Source organism: Cynocephalus volans, chromosome 3, assembly GCF_027409185.1.
Source record: "Cynocephalus volans isolate mCynVol1 chromosome 3, mCynVol1.pri, whole genome shotgun sequence".
Taxonomy (NCBI): Eukaryota; Metazoa; Chordata; class Mammalia; order Dermoptera; family Cynocephalidae; genus Cynocephalus; species Cynocephalus volans.
Window position 1 is genome coordinate 158760284 of NC_084462.1, and position 17529 is coordinate 158777812.

The following is a 17529-nucleotide window of genomic DNA, read 5'->3' on the forward strand; positions in this document are numbered from 1 at the left end:
CTCCAAGCTCTTGATGAAAGTGAGGAATGGGATGGGGCCTGACCTCCCACCAGAACCCTCCTCCCAGTGGGCTCATACCTTCTCTGAATGCTGTCTTTAGCAAAGGACAAGTCTTGATTTTATCCACTTCGCATTCCTCATATCCTGAGAAACTTTTCCAGAAAGTTGGCTGAAGTCTCTGTATAACACCTGTGTATCTCTCCTGTCATAGATTAGTATTCTTGAGACAAAGCCATTTAGGTTAGCCTGATATGACCACTTCTTAGTTCTTATGGAAAACTCGCTTTTCAGTAAAATAAAAGTATCATAGTCCAAGGTTAAAAAAAAAGTCTCTTCCTTTCTGTCCCCATCTCTGTCCCCCTTTCAGCACGATATAAACTTCAAATGCCCTTCTTTGCCCATTTGACAGATTGGGATTGGGGTTCTTGGAGGCTGTCTCCCTTGCCTGAAGGGACAGGGATGGTGAACGTAGCATGGACAAAACTTGGTAACTAAGACCAGAAGCAGCTCCTCAGATTTCAGGGGAAGAAGAGAAGATGGAAGGAAGGGTGGTGGTCTTACACATGACAAAATTGTGAAAGAGAGAACTGGGGCATGGAGTGGCCTGGGAAGAGAGGATGAAGGGGAGCTCCCTGTTGCAAAATCTAGTGGATGTTTGCTCCTATTTTCTCTAAATGACAGTTTGGTTTTGACTTGAGGAGCTGTACGTGAGGGGTTCCAGCCTACAAACAGAAGCCAGTAATAATTTTCTTCAAAACTCTTCTTCAGATGACATCACAAAAATCATAGATTGACACGTATATGTGTCAAGAAGTGTATTAAGTTGCTTTTATTGAAAGATAACATACATATGGAGATGTACATGTGGCATAAGTGTACAGCTTTAGAAGAGCGTTCTCAGAAACTGAGCACTGTGTCACATCATGCGGATCAAGAAACAATTCCTTTACCTCTCTTCCCTGTTGTAGTCATTAGCTACTACTCTGACATTTAACTGCTTAGAGTAAATAACTTTGCCTCTTTTTATGATTTATATAAATGGAACACATGCAGTGTGTGCTCCTCTGGGTCTTATTTTGCTCAATGTTGTTTGCGAGACTCGTGCATGCTTCTGTCTGGAGATGAAGACCAGTCATTCTCAAAGATGTATAGCATTTTGCATGAAGAGACTATAATTTATTTATCCATTCTACTTCGGGTGGACATTTGGTGATTTTCCAGGTTTTGGCTACAATGAACAGCATTGCTATGAACATTCTCATGCATGTCTTCATTTGCACATACATAAGCACTTCTGTTGGTATATACCTAGGAGGAAATTGTGGAGTCATGGGGCAAAAATGTTCAGCTTTAGTAGGTACTGCCAACACAATTTTCCAAAAATAGTTGTACCTCTATACATTTTTAAATTTAATAAAGTTAGAAACTAACCTATGAGATAGGTATTATCATTTCTATTTTTTCCCTTTTTTGGATGACTAAACAAAGACTCAAGAGAGTTGCCCAAGGTTAAATAGCTATTGTAATGACAGTCTGGATTTAAATCTAGCTCTGCCTGACTCTAAAGCCCATGCCCTTCATCACTACTCTGAATTGCTTTCATATCCTGGAGAGCATTCATGCCGTTACCTCCCTCACTGCCCACAGCAGCACCTTTGCTGTTGCATTAACGTAGCACTGAGTGTGTGAGGCTACCCTCATGGTGTGGTGTTGGGATGGTGTAGTTTAGTTGAGGCAGCAAATTTCTGAGGCTGTTGTATAAGAACAAACCTCCATCCACCTCCAAAGCACATAGGAAGAGAAGCAGCATGCTTTGTCCAAGTCCATGGGCAATTGGGAGTGTACAGTATTGGTGGCGGAGGTGGGCAAGATGTGGGTCTCAGGTTACAGGGAGTTCTTCCAGGTAGGAATGGCCATAGGAGATGGAAGCTTCTCTTGATTTGTCAATGACAGGGTTTTGAATGGTCTAGTATTAAGAGTGCGTCTGTCAGGACTTCTGGTCACAACCCAATTCAAACTTACTTAAAACAAAAAAGTTTTGGTTCATGTGATGAAAGTCCCAGGGTTCAGTGGGCTTCAGGCATGGCTAGATCTAGGTGTGAAAACAACATAACTAGAAATCTGTCTCTATACATCTCTTGGTTCTGATTTCTTCTTTGTTTTCTTCATTGTTAGACAAGATCATTTCAATAGTAATGGTATCTGTCATCAGTTTGGACTTCAATGTTATTGTTTGATGACATGGTAAGAAGAGAGAGAGGGTCCTTCTCCCAGTAATTCCAGTAAAACTCCCAGTACTAACTCTAATATGACTCAGTTTGGGTGACAGGTCCATCCCCAAACTAATCACTTTGGCCAGGAGATTAGAATGTCCTAATTGGCTAACCCAGATGATATAATCTGGGATCGGGATAAATCCTACCTGACTGACACAGATTGAGATTGGTGGTGAAAATTATTTACTCACAATGTGGGGTGAGGGGTGCCATGAATGGGGGCCAAAGCCAAAAGGGCAGGTAATGAGAAGGATCTAGAGGAAAAACTGGCAAGCTCAGCCTGGGCACTGTGGTGTGCCAGCAAGGGCTGGGCATGAAGACAGTCATCATCATGACATTCACATAATTCCTGGCCCTAGACATGGCCCTGACTTTCTCTTGAGTCTGCCTCAAGCTCAGCTAAAGCTCCATGGCTGTTGGAAAAGGGTGCAGAGGAATTGGAAGGAGGGGGTGGGGAGGGCAAATGGCAGCTAGCTCTTCTGAGCCATCCCTGGAGCAAATAGCCTACATGTCAGAGTCATGTGAGTGCCCTCTGGCTCCTAAGCAGCCGGATTGTGAGACATTTGCAAAGATGTTAACCCCACATAAAAAGTGTGCCATTCAATAATTATGTAAATTAGCTGGCAATTAGATAATGTCACTCACTTTCCCTCTCCCGCTTGATTCCCACACAACAGATAAGTGTTTGGAGCTTCTGCATCAGCCCAGGCTGTCCATACAGGCTCTGGGGTACACTTAGGGCTCTCCTAGGGCTCCAGAGAGGGTGGCAGTTGGCTGACCAGGTGAAGAGGGATCCCTGTTCCCATTTTCCCATTTCTTGAGTCAGGCATGTCCCACCGGAGGCCTACAGAAGGCTAACAGATAAATGCCGAGGGCAGTTGGCTGGAGGCCTGTGATATTTAATGGAAGGTCATCTCCAGATTTTGGCCATTTTGGCCATTTCCCAGAGGCTTTGGGAATGTCCACAACCCAAGAAAGAAATGGAAGGGCTTTAGGAGAGAATGCGGGTAGATCGTAGGGTGTCAAGCCTAGACAAATCCAATTCTGATGTTACCACTCCTGAAATCAGATTCTGTCTGGTGCCTGTGGGAAAGTAAGCTTGCTTTTCTTCAGTCAGCTTCTCTGATGCCCCACAATGCAGGGCAGGAGAATCCTAGCATCTCCAGTGCTGGTCTGGGCCAGAGGGGCAGGACGAGAGTCTGCAGGGAGAGGCTCAGCCAGGCAGGGTACAATGGCCACCCCAAAGTAGGCTTGGTACGTTCCCATGATCCTCTCTTGCAGGGGAGTGCTCTGGGCAGCATAGCTCTCAATTCATGGTTTCCCCCGACCATGAAGCATGTGCTGCTTTCCCCTTTGGGGTCAGGTGAGGTTGGCATCCAGAAAAGAGTGGGGACTCAGGATTGCTGTTGTTGTGTAAAGTGGGGTCATATGGCGGCCAATGCATGGAAAAGAAGCCAAATGATCCACAGGGTTGCTCTTCAGCTTCTGTTTTTACTGTTGATTCTTTCTACAAATGTTTCCGAGCTCCTACTCCATGACAAGGCCCTGTGTTTGGCACCATGGTGAAGCTGTTGCTGTCCCCAGGGAGCCCCCAATCAGCCATCTGGTTCCAGAGCCTGGGCTCTTGATTGCTTGCTTTACTCCCTCTCAAGTACGCTTGTCCCCCCCTAGTTTTGACTTGGTTGGCATACCCCACCTTACACAACAACCATTCTCAGAAACTGTCACGTCTCATGACCGAGCCTCCTGTTTCCTGCCTCTGGCTTCATGTCTTGCACTCACTCCACTCCAACAGCACTGGCCTCATGCTGTGTTTCAAATATACCATTCTGTTCCAGCCTCAAGACTTTTGCTTTGACTATTACTTCTGGAACATTCGTCCCAGATATTTACATGGCTAATTCCCTCACCCTCTTTCAAGTCTCAACTTTCAACTTCTCAAAGACTGATTTGTGGTGTTTGCCTATTTTTGTGGCATAAGTACTCCTAGCATAGTTGAGTTCATGCTACTACAGTGACATCGACCAGCTCAACAATTTCTGAAATTTTAGCAGTCAGCTCCCACAAGCCAGCAGGATTCAGCACTAGCACACTCCCGGGTCCATGTTCCAGCTAAACATCCCTCACCTCCCTGGGAGCTTCCATGCCCCACTTTAGGAAGCACTGCTTGGACAAAAGCTTAAACAAAAGCTTTCCTTATGCTGGATCATCAGCCTCTCGTTGATCGGTTTTGTTTGTTTGGGAATAGGTGCTTGTTCCTTGTTAAAGAACAGCATCTTCCTCTTCAAAGACATAACTACCTTTGCCTATGTGGTCATCATAAAAACAGTGGATAGTAATGCTCTAATACAAACCATGGTGAGTTATCAAATGTGCCAAGTAATAACCGGTAACTCGCACGGCTCTTGGAAATTACACTCCCTGCTCCATCGGAACAGAGACCTCTGCACCCTGGTTAGGTGGGCCAGAGTGTGCCCTCAGAAACCAGATCATGGACTGGATTGGGTGCTGGTGCATTTCTAGCCATTGTAAAACACACGTATAAAACATTATAACATTATAAAACACATTTGAGGTTGGTGGCAGTCCTTGACTCTTCGGTTGTTATCCATTCTACAGTTTTCATAATTTAAAAAAAAATTTGAGTTTTTATACATTGCCCTCAGTCTGCAGATGCAGACACACACACACACACACAGACACACACTCCCAAACCCTCTTCACTTTCCATTTCATAAACAAAGAAGGGAGACACCTCGTATTTATTGATCGCCTACTATGTAATAAAGCCTCGTGTTAGGATCTTCCCATTTAACATGGTCTCCTTTAATTCTCTCCTCAATCTTGGAAAGGGGCAATTATTTTCTCTACTTTACAAATGAGAAAATAGAACCTCAAATAGGTTAAGAAATTTTCTCAAAGTTTCACATACAGGAAGTAAGACTGAAACGTAGCCTTTTTTTAAAACCTCAAGGAGCATACTTTTTTCTATAAGAACTTTTCCCCAATATTTAGTAAGAGCGAGGGTTGTTTTGCTCATTACTCACCTTCTAATTTATTTTCATTGGTTTATATAAATATTTCTTTCAAAAATTTAAAGGTGGAAATCTGTCTTAGGACTCCGACACCCACCCAGTGGGTGGTCAAATTGAAAAAGAAAATCTAAAAAAAAAAAAAAAAAAAAAAAAAAAATTAATGTCATGTTCATGTCCTTTAGTAGATAAAAGTGGGTATTTGAGTGTGTAAAATGTTAGCACTTATGTTAAAAATAAATTTTGCTATGTGACCCTGAGACAAATACTTTAAAACTGTGCTGATATGGCTTCGGGGATTTTACACTACTTTTGCATATGGAAAAACTTAGTGCATCACTGTGAGCTGCACTAGGAGTCCCACAAAGGCTCTGGAAGAACCCAAGCCCTCTCCCCGGATCAAAGCACGTGAGTGCTTGGGAATCACTAGCACAGCCTGGCTCGAAGTCAGCTCTCCATCAATATTTGTGAAATAGGATGCAGTATTTTCCTGACATGTGGCCCTAATCTTCCGCTCCTTCTCTCCTTTCTCCCTCTCCTTCTGCCCACAGGTCTTTTCTCTGGAGTCCCGGGAGGCAGATTATGGGCAGGACTGCCTGTGGCCGGCACCATGAAGCCTGAGTCTGCTTGCGCTCCGCCCCGGGCCCTGCTCTGCCTGAGCTCTGGGCTTGTCGTGGCTGCCATGCCTGCAGCCCGCTGCTGCTAGGAGTGTAACCTCAGGACTGGTCCCGGGCTAGTCTTGGCCTTTCTCCTGGCTCACCGCACTGCTCACTCCTGCTCCGTCACAGCGCCCTGTCCCCGGCCTCCCTGGCTGGGGCATTGGGGTTCTGCTGGGAAGACTGCAGTGCTGAAGGCTTCCTCCCACCTCTCCTCGAATCAAGGCCTCCGGATCCACATGGATAGCTGAGATCTTTTCTTGGAGAAAGACACTTTCCTCTCACTGGCTTCCCCACCTGATTTTCTTCCTTCTCTGCTGCCCTGTCTCTTTCCTCTGCCTCCTTGTTGGATTTCTTGCTCGTGCGCCCATCTGGGCTGTCTTGCTGACGTTCCTCCTTCCTCACCATCTTGGTATTTGTGTGCGTGCCTCCCTCCTCTTGTGTGCTCTCTGTCCCCCATCTCTGTCCTGTCTCCCTCTCTCCCTCCCCTGAGGGCAGTTCCCTGGCCCGTCGGCTCCTCCGGGCTGTGTCGCAGCAGCCACGATGAGCTTCACTCTGCACTCAGTTTTCTTCACCCTGAAGGTGAGCATCCTGCTGGGGTCCCTGCTGGGGCTCTGCCTGGGCCTTGAGTTCATGGGCCTTCCCAACCAGTGGGCCCGCTACCTCCGCTGGGACGCCAGCACACGCAGCGACCTCAGCTTCCAGTTCAAGACCAACGTGTCCACAGGGCTGCTCCTCTACCTGGACGATGGTGGCGTCTGTGACTTCCTCTGCCTCTCCCTGGTGGACGGCCGCGTTCAGCTCCGCTTCAGCATGGACTGCGCTGAGACTGCCGTGTTGTCCAACAAACAGGTGAACGACAGCAGCTGGCACTTCCTCATGGTGAGCCGGGACCGCCTGCGCACTGTGCTGATGCTCGATGGTGAGGGCCAGTCTGGGGAGCTTCAGGCCCAGCGGCCCTACATGGATGTGGTCAGTGACTTGTTCCTCGGTGGAGTCCCCGCAGACATACGACCTTCCACTCTGACCCTTGATGGAGTACAGGCCATGCCCGGCTTCAAGGGATTAATCCTGGATCTCAAGTATGGCAACTCAGAGCCTCGGCTTCTGGGGAGCCAGGGTGTCCAGCTGGATGCCGAGGGACCCTGTGGGGAGCGTCCCTGTGAAAATGGTGGGATCTGCTTCCTTCTGGATGGCCACCCCACCTGTGACTGTTCCACCACTGGCTACGGCGGCAAGCTCTGCTCAGAAGGTAAGATCCTCTGCCCTCTCCCTCTCTTGCTAGAGGCCTGCCCACTGCATTGGGTGAGGGCAGAGACTCCTGACAGGAACCAGCTCTACAGAGAAGTGCTTCTTTAGCTGCATGTTAGCTAATTGGGCCCCTTTCCCTGAGGAGGCAATGGAAATCCATTGCTTGCTCTCAATGGAAAATCCACCAGATCTCAGCAGGCGGGGAATCCTGGCTACTCAGCTGTGGGCTCTGCACTCAACCCAAAGGGCTAGTTGGAGTAGACTGCAGTCTGAACCCCAGCTCAGCTCCTTCCACAGCAGCACTGCTTAGCAGGATCAGCACAGGGCAAGAAATTAGAAATTGGCAAAGTGTTTATCTCTGTCCCTCCTGATCTCTTGAGACTTGGACCCTTGGGGATGGATGTGAAACTCCCCATCACTTCCTCCTTTTAATCCCCAGCATAAGGGGTGCCTGTGCAAAGAAGAATGAGGTGGATGGATTGCTGGGAATATACTTGGTTCTGCTGTCAACCCAGCCCTTTCCCTGTGCCCCTTCCCCCCACAGCCCCCTGGGGTGCACTCAGGGGAGGTCCTTGGTTTCTTGTTCTAGCAATGAACATTTTTCATATGAGTTTCCTCTTTAGATGTGTCCTCTCTACATACTAACAACAGTACTGACAGACACAGAGATGGACTGGATCCTCATTCAGCCAAGTCCCCCAAGGGAGCTGACAGTACTTGGCATAGTCTGGAGAAGCCCCCAAGCTCAACTACAACTTTACAGAGAGAGAGAAGAAAGGACTTGTGCACAAGGGCTTAGGCTGCCCTCACCTTATTCACTGAATTCTGACTGTTTGAGATTAGATCTGGAAGAAGTGGCCCAGGCTTTAATTTGGCAAATACGTAAAAGCCAAATTCCTGGACTCCTGGACTCACTAAAGGCTTAGATTTGGGTAGGAGGAAACATTGAAGTGAACAGGTGTGTGAGAAGTGGCCAGATGGGTATGTAGGTCGGGAGGTTAGGAAGAGGAGGCAAGCAAGTTACATCACCTTCTATCCTTTCTGGGTTAAGGCCTGGATTCTTCTAGAGATGTTTTGTGTTGCTATCTCATGCTGATCTCTTCATGGAGCTGGTGCATGGTATAAGGCAGAACAGAGGACTCAACCTTGGCTGCACATTAGGATCACCTGGGGGAACTTAAAAACTTCCAGGCCATGCCCCAGCCTAATTAAATCCGAATTTCTGGGGGTGGAATCCAAGAATCTGTATATTTGTAAAGCTCCCCACATTATGCAGTGTGCAATCAAGGTTAAGAACCAACCGGTACAAGGTCAAGGGAAGTCAGGTGGGTTGGGCCAGGTGAGTATCTTGCCACTGACTCCCAGGGTCTCTTCATTCAGGTAAGGCCCCGCTGCCCTGCTACCTTGGGATTTGTAATTAAAGATCCTGTCTGCAGGTATTCCTTAAATGTTTCCAGAACAGCTCAACCTCTAAGGCAGGCTATGGTTCATGCGAACTTTAGCTATCAGTAGCTGTTTAAAATTAAAAAAAAAAATCAAAGTTTATTTTACAAGTGGCACATGCTGGAGACTAGGACACATTGGAGGTCTCGCTGGAGGCCTCAGTGTAGGTTGTGTGTGGGCTATTGCAGGAGTGTTTTCTGGGGCTCTGCTTCTTTTCTCTACTGGGTTGGGCATCATATCTCCTTTCCTGTTGGAGAGAGAGAGGTCAAACGCAGAGGTTGTCCTTGTCTGGCTTCTGTCTTCCCCACTGAAGTCACAGGAAAGAGGGGTGGGCGAGTGGGGTAGAGGCAACCCCAATCTGCAGAACCACTTTGAGAATGTGATTATTGAAGTGCCTCTCACAAGCAGGTGCATTCTGGAGCTGACTGCTGTTCCAAAGCTTCTTGGCTTTGGAGAAAGTTCTGCCTGAAGACGCTGACACGATCACTTGTTTTCTTATTCACCCGAAGGATCTGTTCTCTTCTCAGAACTCATATTGAAAGCTGGCATTCTTCCTTTCTAGGGACCAGGGTGTCTGCAACTGTGTTGTTAACTTGCTGATTATCCCTGATTGCATTTTTTGTGTTTAAAAAGAACTCATTTCCTCTGGGCAGGTTTGGATCAGCATTTTTCTGCAGGAAGAATCTCTATACTGTATATGTATACAATTTGCCTTTTCTCTCTGGTGTGTGTGTGTGTGTGTGTATGTGTGTGTGTTCCAGTCTCCAGTGGAATTTCTTCAGAGCAGATTGTATGCAGTTGATTTTTAAATAACTAAATGCAACATGGATATTTTAACAATTGGTTTTTCCACAAGGTTCAGATCATCTCCTGGCTATGGATTGGTACCTCTGTCTGTGGAAGGCAAACACCCAGCATAACTCATTTATCTTCCTGATACATAAATAGAGTAAATAAACTCTTTTAACGGTAACACTTGACTGGCTTGGAACAGAGAGGTGCAGAGGTGGAAGTGAGGGTGGATGTTGGGGGAGGCAACACAATTTACTGTTGATAACTTGCAGCCTGTTGATTTCAGTAATTGTCATCATGTCTAATCAATCACAGAAATGCATCATTGACTATTAGAAAATATCTGTTGCCTCCATACATGGTTAATTTTTAGAGAGTTAGTGGGAAAAACTCACCTGTAAAATGTTAAGGGGAAAAAGAATCACAGCAGCTGCTAAGTGTCAAGCAGATCTGCATAACAACAAGATAAATGGCCTAAACAAAGTCCTGCCCATTTTCCTAAAGATAATGTGGCAAAATGGGTAGTGAGAATGCATCTGTCCCCACTCCCCCTTAAATTGCACATGTCTCAGAACTGAAGCCAGGGGACTTATTCCCAGCAGTCGGTTCTGTGTACTAAGCACCTGATTGTCCCAATTTGCAGGATGGGCCCTGCCATTTGACTGTGGAGGGCTTGCACCTGGCATGGAAGATCCATTTTTATACTTCGTGCTTTAGCAGCTCAAAGAGCAGGAGGAGCTGCAAGGGCTCCTACAGCTTTGGATGGATGTGGCCCAGGCCTGTTGGAGGCGCCCTCTGTTGTCCATTAGTTTCCAGCCCACCTGCGGTGTTGCTGTTTGCTTGGCCTGTCTGGCTCTCCATGCCTTGATGGCTCCCAATGTCTTCATGCTGCACTCCAGGAAGAAGGCACAGATGGGCCCATCTCTTTTTATGTGCTTTGGGCTATTTTGATTTTCCATTGGGTGTCTTCTGTAGGTAAGATCCAGAATATGTCAGAGATAGTTGCTATGGAAGAGTTAGTAAGAGTTCATGGACACAGTATCTTCTCTTTCATTTGGTGAAGGGCTATTCTGGTTGCAGACTGAATTCTGCACAACTTACTTGACAAAACCTTATTGCAAGACTACCCATCTAATTAATAGTCACACTGAACATTATGGCACAATATGGATGAAGAAGAGGTCCCAGATTTTGACTTCTAGGTGTTACGTTTGTAAATAAAATGTTTTGGTGCTCCACCAGACTTGTTCATGTTGACATTTAATTTTGCCTTTTCAGAGATGTTCTTGGAGGACAGAAGAAATGCAGATAACTCAAGATGATTTAAAAATGATGCATCTTTGGTTTACAATGTAATCGAGTGCTGGCACGGCATTTTTTACTTGGCTTTATGTTTAGCTCAGTCTGTCCTGTGATGGGCAGCCTTGAAACTCAGCGGCTAATGAAGAGGTATCCTCAGTTCCCTCTAGAGAGCAGTCCCCTCACGGGTCATTAATAGTTTGCCATTACCTTAAAATAAGTTTAAACTTGTTTATCCTTAAAACATTCTTAGTTATAGATCTGCACGTACTGAATTTCTCAACAACCTTATGGTTGTGAAGAATTGATTTGCCACCAAGGTTTATAAATTCCAGCACCAGTTTCTCTTGAGATTACTCAGCATAAAGTCATCCTGTTGCAGGTAGGGTGGGACCAGAGAACAATGGGGCAGTCTTCATAGGTTGGTCTCTACTCCTGAGGCTCTTGGCATGTGCCTACTTATGTCACATATCACTTTTGTGAACACATTTTTAGGTTAATTTAGTGAAGAGGCATGAGGTCTGTCTTATTCCATTGGCAGAGAAAAAGTTTGTTTATTGTCTATCTTTTCCTGCTGTCTTGGGCAGGTGCCCAGACTAGAAGCTTTTTGTTTTGAGGCTCGGCTGTTACATTTTCAGGTGTTGGGAACCTATAGTGAAGTGTCATGGTGGTTGTGGGTGACAGGGACCAGAGCCTTATTACAAGCACACTGCTGAGTAATAAACAGTAGTGCCCACCCCCCACCCCATGTCCCCTGCTGTCTGAAGCTGACATCCTGCTCAGGTTGATTGATGACTCAAAACCACTGTATGGCCTTATCATGCCTTCCTGAAAGTGAATTTCACTTCTTTTTATTGAGAATTTTGTGACTCTTCCCCCATGTCTCAAAGCCAGAGGATGGAATGCCGTATACCAAGAGGAGGCTGCTGAGGCTGGACCCTGAGCATTTACTGAGGGCCAGAGACATCAGATGCTGTAGTTAAGGTACCAGTGATTGCCCCAGTTGGATGCTCCTGTTTGGGGCACTTGTGTAAAAACACAGTCAGCTCCCCACCCCTCTTCCCAGTGCATACCCTGCTGGAATTGTAATGTGGCATTGTTCCTAATCTGTGTCATCTCTGAATGGCCTTGCAAAAGGTCTGGGGACTGCAGGGGAGTGATGAGTAATCAGAGAGTCAAGGATAACTCCTTTCCGAATCCTTTCCCCTGGTATGGAGAAGGTAGCACAAAAGCAAGGCCTTAAACTGTACACAAAGGAGGGACTGCTGCTTCAGAGACTCTGTTCCCCACCTAGCATTCAGGCTTTAAATTGGACCAGTCCCTACTCTCCACCAGCCCAGCCAGCAAACAGGGGCTGTTGCTAACTGGAGTCTGAATAGGGGTCTGATTGCTCCTTTTTCCTCCTCTCTCCTGATTACCAAGTGAGATTTCCTGGGTATGCTGTATGCTAAACGGCAGAGCGGCCGCCTGCCACTTGCTCCAATTATCCTTCTTTTAACTGCTGAGGGAAGAGTAATTTTTTTAATACTCCCCTCCCCATAACATCTCTGCCTCCTTTAAAGAAATAAGACCCTTCTTTGTTGTTCCCCGTTCAGTGGGGTGAGAGCAGCCTTTTCCCTTCACAGAGCCTGCACACCAGCTGCAGGCTGCAAAGGGGGTGGTTGGTGGGTGACACTTTGGTCCGAATTCAGCGAGGTTGTGGGTCAGGCAGGCATTTTGCCAGGAGCCTTGAAGTGGCAGATGAACTTGCATTTGCATTTGGTAATGAGATACCACAGGCCCAGTGCTGGGGGCTAATTATTTCAAGACCCCTATCTCCCTTTGCAGGCTGCCCAGAAAGATGGTTTCCAGGTCCTGGGGCAGCTGCTCATCAGCTGGGCCCTCTTTCTCCATCACTGGGCAGAAGAGGTGGGGTATGGATTGCAAGGCTGTGCTTGGGGGATGGGACCCCACTCCTCCTATTGCCCTGTAGTCACTAGATTTGCAGTGTAGAGCTATAGCAGTGAGGGCACAGAGGTGGAATCTGAATAGAGGGAGGCTTTGGGGCAAGGCTATGAAGGTAGGGTGCCTTTTTTTGGACAAAATAATGATGACATTATTACCATTACTGTTATTGAATACCACCATGTACCTGACATTCTAGGTGCTTTTTATATTCACTGGCTCATCTAACCCTCATAAGACTCCGATGAGGTTGATATCATTAACTAGCCCCATTTTACAGATGAGGAAACTGAGGAGCAGAGAAATTTGGAAGTTAAACAAAGTTTAGCATAATGGTTAAGAGTATGGCTGCTGGAGTGAAAATGATCTGGACTTGAATTTGGGTTTGTCCACTTACATGTTGTGTCTTTGGAGGAGGTTTTTGCAGGTTTCAGTATCTTCATTAACAATAATAATAATACTGACTAACAATTGCAGAGCACTTGCTCCATGCCTACACTATTTCAACTGCTTGGCAAGCATTAGCTCTAGCAACCCTCACAACCACTCCTGACATGCTGTTATTCTCATTTTGTAGATAAGGGAATGGAGGGACAAGAGATGAAATCACCAAGGTCATGCAAGTAATAAGAGGCAAAGCTGAGGTTTGTTTCTAGGCAGTCTGGCTCCAGAGCCCACCCTCTTAACCACTATGCTATCTTGCCTCTCAATAAAGTAGGGATAATAAGAAACCATACATTATGGAGTTGTTGAGAGCATTAAATGAGATAAGACTTATAAATTTATCACTACAGTCTCTGGGAAACAGTGAGTCCTGACTCTGGGCCACTTGGCCCATGGGAGAATGGAGGGTGCATCCATTTGGCTTCACAGAAAATTTGGTTCCCTTTGAGCTACCTCTACCACCACCACTTTCCTTGCCCCAGTCTGAAAGGTGGCAGAGATAAAAGGAGGGGAATTTCAGGAAGCTATAGAGTCCAATTTCACCACCGTTTGACTCCTGTCCAAGAGCATGGGGTTGTTGACAATGGCTGTGACTGTTGCACCATATTCGGAGCTCTTTGCCTGCAAACGTGGTGTTCTGAGCCCCATGGCAACCCAGCGAGGTGGGTAGGGTGGGCCCTATCATCCCCCTGAATAAGTGAGGGGAGCCAGACCCTGAGGTGCCACTGCACTTGTGGGGGGAGGGTGTGAGGGCAAGCTCACAGGCTGCCTGTGTGGCAGTTTTCTCAGACTGGAGAGCCCAGAGCCCCACCGTGGCATTTTACTTCTGCTCTTAGGCTCCCTTCATTAACACAAATGGCCTGTGTCTCCATCGTGAAATGGAGCAGTGCCTCCCTGGATGCAGATGATAAGCAAAATGTCAAGCTCCTGGTGCAGGAGGTTATCAGCTCGGCTAGTCCCAGGAGCCTGGTTCTTCCTGGGCAGAGAGAGAGAGAGAGAGAGAGAGAGAGAGAGAGAGAGAGAGAGAGAGAGAGGGAATGAAAGGGAATGAAAATGAATGAGTATGATGAGCACAGTATTCTATTCCCAACCTCAAGACCCCGGTTTTCGGTGGCGTGACTGGGGACTGGACCCAAAGTGTCGAGGCAGCTGGAGCACGGCCTCCCCACACTGGAGCATCACTGGACAGGTGAACCCTTCACACTTACCATTGGTTTCCCAGCTACCAGGAAATGCCCAGCACCACACTTGGAGTTGGTAAAAGATGGAGCTTCTGGATTCTTCTGTCAGACCCCCTGCTGCCTTCTGCTTCTCTTCCTACAAAACCAAACCAAACTCCCTTTCTGTGTTTATCCTTTTCTTTTCCCTTGTGTGTACGTGGGAGGGGGAGATGTACACAGAGGTGGATTTACCACAAAACTAAACCTTTCATATGTCCTCACTTGCATGGGCCCCATACCTAATTTTGTATTTGCAATTTTGTTTTTCTTGAGGACCCCAAATATCACAAGCTTCAGGCCCGTCTCTGTGGATCCACCTCTGTTAAGACTTGTTGCTGTCCGGTGACAGCAATGCTGCTCTGGGTGTACTGTGATTCCCCTCCGATCAATGACCCTTCATCACAGACACATTTTACACTTTATAACCAATGGGGGTGGGCGTGGGGAGTGGGTGGGGGGAGAGTCATGGGAGTGCAGGAGGGTGTATGGGGATATCACTGGGGAACAAGTGGTGGGAGAAGGAGACATCTAGGCTATCCAGTGGGTAAAGGGAGGAAGTGTTTGGAAATATTTGCTGTAGATTCAGAGGAACAAGCTAGTATTTAAACAGAGGGATAACTGCAGTCATCCTCCTGAGATTTTTCCAGCTGAGGTTGGGATGTTTGGTTTGCTGTGGCCCATTGGGGGGCTGTGCTGCAGGTGATAGGCTGTGGTTGACAGAGGAAAATGACAAAGTGTGGCTCTGTAGGCCCGTCTGGGTGATCTGTTTAGGAACTGACATTGCCAGTGGGTTGCCATTACTGCTGTTGTTTTCCAAAAATTGATGTCTTTGGGTGACCTATTTAAAAGCAATACGGGGCCCCCTTTAAATGTGTCATCATCTATATCTGCTCTCAAACCTTGACTGATGTCCACAATGTTCCTAAATGAAATATTTTCCGATTTTTTTTGACCCAGGAATCAGTACCACTGGTTTTTAAAAACAAATTGACCTTGTAGTCATCCAGCTACACTACCCAGTTCCACTCTGTGATAAAACTTACTTTGCATGTAGTCCTAGAAATTGTGAGCACTTTCAGCTCTTTTGGGGGAAAACACCACAGTGTGTAAGGGTCTGCAAGGGCCTAAAGAAGGTGGAGATGAAAGAAAGGCAGAGACATGACCTGTAGTCAATGTGAAGCTCCTGGTTCAAGTTTTCCAGCTGTAAAGATGCATCGAGGATGCTTTTGTCTTTACAGAGATTCTTATTTAAGTACGGTGTCTTTGTAGCTAAAAAAATGATTCTGGGGAAGTTTTCCTTCAAGTTTCTCGATGAGACACTGTTCATCCAATCCTCCCCTGACATTTTCGCTTCTCACCTACCAGTTTGGTTCTCCTGAAGTTATTCTGTTCGCCAGTGTGAAGTCCTTAGATGACAGAGTCTCAACAGTTCTATGGCTGCTGGCGACACGAGGGCTGGAATCTGCACAGCAGCAGGCAGTGCATTTCGGGCAATGCTATAACCAGGTATGACTGCAAATACGTTGCCTACAACCCCTGGAGAACAGAAAAAATGCAGCGCGAGAATATACGGCTTATTTACTTCGTATGTTGCTTTCAGGTAAAAACGAGTACTCCACTTAGGAGCAGGGATAACTTAGAAAGCAAAGCTTAAATCGCTTACTTGAGATCCAAACAGTGGGAAAAGGGCTGGTGAGGCTGTGAGGGAGGTCAGAGACATTCATGGTTTCTTCCTTCCTCCTTATTCTTTCTTGCTTCTTTCCGCTGCAGAAGGGGACCTGTCTCTCGCGTGGTCAGCCTTGAAGGGCTAAGGGAACGGGAAGTGTATGTAGGCCTGGAGGGTGCTGAGCCCGACCCATGGGATCCCACAAAGATTCATCCTCCCATGATTTATTTGATAAATCTAGGTCAGAAGAGACGAGGCTAGAGTTTAGGCAGGGACAATATGCTGTGAGCTCCTGCTTAGTTTTAAGGAGAGACGCTGAAATTTGGGGAGACTCTGATGTTGTAGAAGAAATCTGTGAGGGATGTAGTTTAGATCCCACAACCCTTGAAGAGGATGCTAAGACACCTATGTTGTCTTCTAGCTGTGGCTTTGCCTTGTGTAATGCACTGGAAACCAAAGTACATTATAAAGAATCATGGGATCAAAAGCCCCAATGTTCATCGCAGCACTCTTTACAATAGCCAAGAGTTGGAACCAGCCCAAATGTCCATCATCATCAGATGAGTGGATACGGAAAATGTGGTACATCTACACAATGGAATACTACTCAGCTATAAAAACGAATGAAATACTGCCATTTGCAACAACATGGATGGACCTCGAGAGAATTATATTAAGTGAAACAAATCAGGCACAGAAAGAGAAATACCACATGTTCTCACTTATTGGTGGGAGCTAAAAATTAATATATAAATTCACACACACACACACACACAACCGGGGAGGGGGGGGAAGAAGATATAACAACCACAATTACTTGAAGTTGATACGACAAGCAAACAGAAAGGACATTGTTGGGGGGGTGGGGGGGGAGGGAGAAGGGAGGGAGGTTTTGGTGATGGGGAGCAATAATCAGCCAAAATGTATATCGACAAAATAAAATTTAAAAAAAAAAAAAAGCTTAAAGGAAACTTTAAAGGCATTGGGTCTGACTACTCATTTCTTATCCTCTTCTGTACTGTATGAGGTCACTCCATCCCCTAAAAAAATCCTAGTCAACTGCAATGATGGGGGCTTGGTGCTTTTTTAAAACTTAATTTAATTTACTTTTTATTGTAATATAGTTGATTGTACATATCTGTGGGGTACAGTATTGAATATCAGTACCTGTGTGCAATATGTGATGCTCAAATCAGGATAGATAGCATATTCAACATTAGACGATATAATCATTTTAGGGCTCAGTGCTTTTCAAGGCAGCTGACATATTTCTGATCAATGCTGGGTATGTACTACAGTCCCAGCCACTTCCTCATTGGTTCTCATTTTATTTAGAGCAATCTGACCTTTGCAGTGGGCCATGTGGGTGAGGGTGTGAGTGGGTGGGTCCTCACGCTTCTGAATGATGCTTTGCAGGAATTAACTCTTATGTCAAGGTAAAATTCATAAGAGATTTCTTAGCAGTACACACACCACTGAGTTATTTAGAATCAACTGCTTATGATT

At 46.2% G+C, this 17529-nt stretch overlaps 1 protein-coding gene across 4 annotated transcripts in view; it reads left to right on the top strand.

Moving 5' to 3' along the window:
• Positions 1 to 6507: 6507 nt before the first annotated feature.
• Positions 6508 to 17529, top strand: part of NRXN3 (neurexin 3) — a 1519487-nt gene continuing 1508465 nt past the window's right edge. For all 4 annotated transcript variants that reach the window (XM_063091545.1, XM_063091547.1, XM_063091543.1 and 1 more), the window contains exon 1: positions 6508 to 7216. In XM_063091545.1, coding sequence (XP_062947615.1) covers positions 6508 to 7216 — 709 coding nt within the window. The remainder of the gene's footprint in view (positions 7217 to 17529) is intronic.